Below are 5011 nucleotides of genomic sequence, written 5' to 3'. Positions count from 1 at the left end.
TTGTTCGTCTGCATCCGTGAATTATTTCTTTTAGAATAATTTAACAGGACTGCTTCCTCAGTCTTCGTTACATGCTTCACATCTTCATACTGCTTACATATTTTATGAATAGTTTGGAATTTCTGATCCGGACGGATTAGCGGCTCCTGCTGTAATTCGGGCAGCTGAATGCCAGCAATGAGTCTATCATGCAGCTGGTCTTCCAATTGGGCACCGTGGTCACATTTGGTTGCCTGTGTCTGCAGCTGTAGCACGAAATCATGAACCGACTGAGAATGGGAGCGGGTCAACACATTAAACCTAGCTCTTTCGGCTGCTACGAAGTTAATCGGCTTGAAGTGTTGAAGAACCTTTTTCTTCAATGCAGTGTAGGAAATGTCGACTGGAGATTTAGGATATACTAAATTTCTGATCAACGTACACGCATCCTTGCCAACGAAATGTAGGAAATATGAAGTGAGTTTCCTATCATCTATATTGGATTTTGTGAGGCACCATATATCGAACCGTACCAAATAATCCTCCACTTTACGCGCAGCTGAATTAACATCTAATGGTTCCACTCCTGCAGGCATGGTGAATTGTTCCAATCGCGACGCCAAAATGTGAGAATTTAGTTTGCTACGTATATCGGTATAACCAGACGAACTAGAAATCCAGAATTCAGATCAGCGTAACAAGTAGCACGTATGTATTCGAATTGGTGAATATATATACAGCACATTGAATATTAAAACAAGAGAATAATGAATAGAGCGATGAACAGAGTATCAGTCATGTTCATCACACTAGCCCTTGTTCAAACAGAAAACCTTTGGAAAAGCCCAGTTTGAATGGAATAGAAATTGACATAACGCTGTAACAATTAATAGCACTCACTGAAAAATTTGAGACACTCTAGATAGTCACAGGTTTGGTAAAAATTAGCTTGATATTATTCAAAGCTCACTCTGGGATGCGCTATACATCTATTCAACGCCTGATGTTCTCAGCTTGATAGAATTGTTACGGCGGTACATTTTGTGAAAAAATCAGTGTATACTTGATAACGTTGACGCTTGAAAGTTCCCACGATTATTCGTTCCCTGTTTTTAACCTTCGCTCCACTTTTGTGTTTGGTGCGTGTTGATCCTTCCCAATTCACTCATTCGGCCCTGATGTCATCCAGCTTTTCGTGGCTGACTTTGTGCACGTGTGACTGTAGCACGTGGGTGCCTGTTTGCGCATTTGGTTTGTAGTTTTGTAGTACAACTGGACCATTTGTTTTGGACGAGTGCCTACGGTCAAGGTTTGTATAATTTACGAATTTGTCTCACACTAATAGTACCGCACAGAAGCGCACCTTCGACTTTGTGTCAACCTTCGTCTCACACAACCAGCTGCCACGAAAATGCGGATCCCTTCTCCGATCGCGGCACCCCTTGACGACCGTTACGGGGCCGTCCACAAACCGAAGCATGCCAGTGCGATGATGGCATGACACTGACATACCCAGTGAGGTGGCACTCCCGCAACCATTTTCTTTAGAATCTCGACCGCAACCAGTCGCCCACTCAAGCTTGGAGTCACAATTACGGGCCCGTTTCCGGGATGAGCTCTTTCGTGCCTGATGATTTTCCGCTCCAATATGGCTAGACCTGTTTATCTGCTGCAATTTCGGCTTGTGTCCTCCACAAGTTCCAATCCGTATACGGTTTTCGGGTCGCCCTATATATTGGCCTATATACTGGACCTATATATTGGCACCCATCCAACCTATACCCTGCACCTGACTGCCATAAAACAGCGCAACCAGTGAGTCTGCCCAGTTTCAGATTGAACCACATTTTTCCAGGCAAAACGCGCCATGTGCCCAAATTTGAATTATCCTATCTCCATCACCACTTTTGGCCGCCGGCTATTCGCACAATGAGACTGATTTCTCGAAATCTGCGGCGTTTTCAGACATGCCACTTCATAGTGTAGAGGTTGACTGAAATGAACGTAACTTTCAGGTATTTTTCCACCGGAACAGATTTCCTCATCATTCTAGATTCTAAATGGCCGTTGGAAATGCAATGCAACCGTAGGCGCATTCGTGCAAAAAATTTTTGTCGATGATTCTTTTTTGCCAGCAAAATTTCCGTAGTGCACGCTAATTATTTGCTAAACGTCGTGCACGTCGACTGGCAACTTACAGAGTTTTTCATTATAGGTTCCGAATCATGCTAGAAAGACCTCGGGGTTCATCGATCTTAATCGACGCACACCACTAACATGCGGCTAGGGGTACACGTTGCCTAACTAATCCATCCATCGGTAACGGAGAAAAGGCTCAAAATGGACGTCTTGAGATTTTGGAATATATTGGTCGTTTTGAAGTTTACATATTTCCTTCTGTGAGGCGCATTTTCTTCTTCGTGAGGAGCGTTCATTTGGCCGTTGAAGTCCTGAAATGAGAGGAACATATAATTCAGGTTATCGAAATATCACCATAAAGCGGGCGGCCGACAAACAGGTAGAGATACTTACCCGAAAATTCACTGCAGCGGCTATGCTGTCGTAGATGCCTGTTCACATAATGCGATCCTCAGCGGTTATTTCGCATGCCTGTTTACTGCAACTCTCAAGAAATACGAGACTTACATGTAATGCATAGGATCTCATTACCAGACAAACTTTCCGGAGCCGATGGATCACATGAAATCATCTTCATCTCTTTCATCTAGCCGGCGCTCTACAGAGTTAGTCGTAGTTGTCAGACAGACTCACGGCCGTCGAGTAGTTCCTCTGTGGACCCGAAAACACGGACGCACACGGACTTACGGGACACACTGTGCTGGGAATCTGTGCTTCGGTCCAGGTCAACATCATAAGACGCCCTTTTTGCGGACCGGATAGCAAGCACACCTCTGCGTTTTCTGGATGGGCCCGGAGCTAAGAACCCAAAGTGATTTATTTTCATGTGGACTCACCTATGGGACAAGCCTGAAGCGCACCACCACACAGTGGGCAGGGTTCACCGTCACAACAGTCGGCGTGATATGACACGCGATCCGTTGTACACCAGCGGTCACTGGTAGTAGTAGGCCGGCCACAGAGCACACAGAACCCCAAGACATCGTTTCAAGACAGCCATCTGGGTTGAGGTGCAGTATCCTCGACCACCAACGGCAGGTCGTCGGTTGCAGACTTTGAGGCTTAACACAGCAGGATTTGTCCCTGAACAATCAACCGCTTAAATATGGCGGTGGCCCTCCCGGGTTTCAGCCTCTGAAGCTTATCCATCACCAGATTCAGTTGTTTACGAAGACCGGGTCTTGCAGGGCGCCTGCTGCATTTTTAATACACCCATTCTTAATGCAAAATAGTGTTGGTGCTTCGATTACTGGATGGACGCACAAATATCGCAAACTTATCCTTCATGTATTCATTTAAGGTCTTCTCAAACGTCGTGAAGGATGAAAAAGATACACCCACAGATTTCTGAAAGAAAGCAGACGAAGTTCAAAGCCGAATATGCGCTAATAATTTTGAGAAGAGTTCGATTAAAACAAATCGCAAAAAATGATGGCAGATGAGGGGGGTTTTCAGTCTACGCATATATGCAAAGAAGTGCAACATTTTGACGTTAAAGTTTTTATTTCGCCCGCACGGGTTTAGTAGAAAAATGCATTGTGCGTCTAGCCGCTGGCCCACTTTTGCCATTTACCTAACCGCTCAGGGTCACTCATGGCCAGCAATGGTTTTCAGCTCTAGTTCATGCCAGCTGGCTATGTCTCTTAACTAGTCGGACCTCATACCCATTGTTCCCAACAAGTTTGGAAAGAAACCTATTATTACTATTTCATCGGATAATCCCCACTGTTTATGACATTGTCCTCTTTTTGTGCAATCAGCACGCCCTCTGATCCCACAGCCATGCTTTACTCTGACTATAAAGATATGATCATGCCAGACGGTATGCCACCCACAAGCTGGGAATAAACATTATTATTATTATCATAATAAGCGCAAACGTAATTTTGGCAAATAAGGGCTTCCATTGTTGGTCACCATGATAATGATAGCACTGTCACTCATTCCAGCTTCTTATCCTAACTTCTAGGCCCGTGTCTATCCGCGACGCCGATTACGAGGCCTCATCTTTGCGAGGTAACCTAATTCGTCGGCCAATAATGGTCCGGCATACATATGCGTGTTCGCGTTTCTGCTCACCTTGGCTACTTATAGTACCTGCCGGACTTGTACACATGCATGCAGCAGATTATGGGACCCCAACTCTACACAACAGCCTAATCTAACCTACACAGACGGTCCTCTATATCCCCAAATGTCGTCCGTATACCAAGCTGGAATCGTACTGCGTATTTGCTAGCTGCTCAATTAGTCCCATTAGTGATAATGAGGGTCCGTGTGTACACCGATGATTCGATAGCGGAATCCAGCGATCATAGGTATTGTTAGATGCGGAGAAGTTAAAGCTAAAGAAGGAGGTATGTTTGTCCATCACAAGACCATGTGGTATGGACTTGAGCCCTAGGATTCGAGGTTCACGTGTGTCTACAAACGTGCATCCATGGATGTAGCCATCGCGCAGACCTAGTGAGGGGGCAGGTCTTTGGCGTCATACATGCCCATTAAGAGCACTAAATCCTAGTCACTTGACTTCTGCTTCCCGACACCGACATCATACAGAATAATCACGGATTCACGGATTCACGGATTGATACACAGGATCGAGGCTTTTGCCCAAGTTTCCCGGGTCGGTTTTGTTCTTGTCGGTCAGTGGCTGTCGTTCACCTGAAAGGCGCAAGTGAAAAAAGGGTGTAGCACTGCTCTTTATGTTCTCAGCGCGGGGCAGTATGCTCGCCAGCGCGAGGATTCGCATAAATAAATGTCTAATAGTGCTTTAAATTGGGTTCGAGAAGGAGCGTGCACAACCGTCGGAGGAAGGTCATTCCACGCAGCTACTACCCGAAATGAAAAAAAGTTTTGTCTAACGGATGTGTGTGCCCTGAGCTTGAAGATT

At 45.5% G+C, this 5011-nt stretch overlaps 1 protein-coding gene across 1 annotated transcript in view; it reads right to left on the bottom strand.

The window, feature by feature from the left end:
• The window catches only part of T265_01457 (hypothetical protein), a gene marked incomplete at both ends in the record, with an annotated part of 9733 nt that extends 8473 nt beyond the window's left edge, over positions 1-1260 (bottom strand). The window contains 2 exons of the mRNA XM_009165498.1: positions 46-648; positions 1145-1260. Of these exons, the coding sequence (XP_009163762.1) occupies positions 46-648; positions 1145-1260 (719 nt within the window). The remainder of the gene's footprint in view (positions 1-45; positions 649-1144) is intronic.
• Between the last annotated feature and the right edge of the window lie 3751 nt (positions 1261-5011).

Source organism: Opisthorchis viverrini (genome assembly GCF_000715545.1).
Source record: "Opisthorchis viverrini unplaced genomic scaffold opera_v5_16, whole genome shotgun sequence".
Classification (NCBI taxonomy): Eukaryota; Metazoa; Platyhelminthes; class Trematoda; order Opisthorchiida; family Opisthorchiidae; genus Opisthorchis; species Opisthorchis viverrini.
Note: the sequence above shows the minus strand (reverse complement) of the source record. Positions and strands in the feature narration are given on the sequence as shown.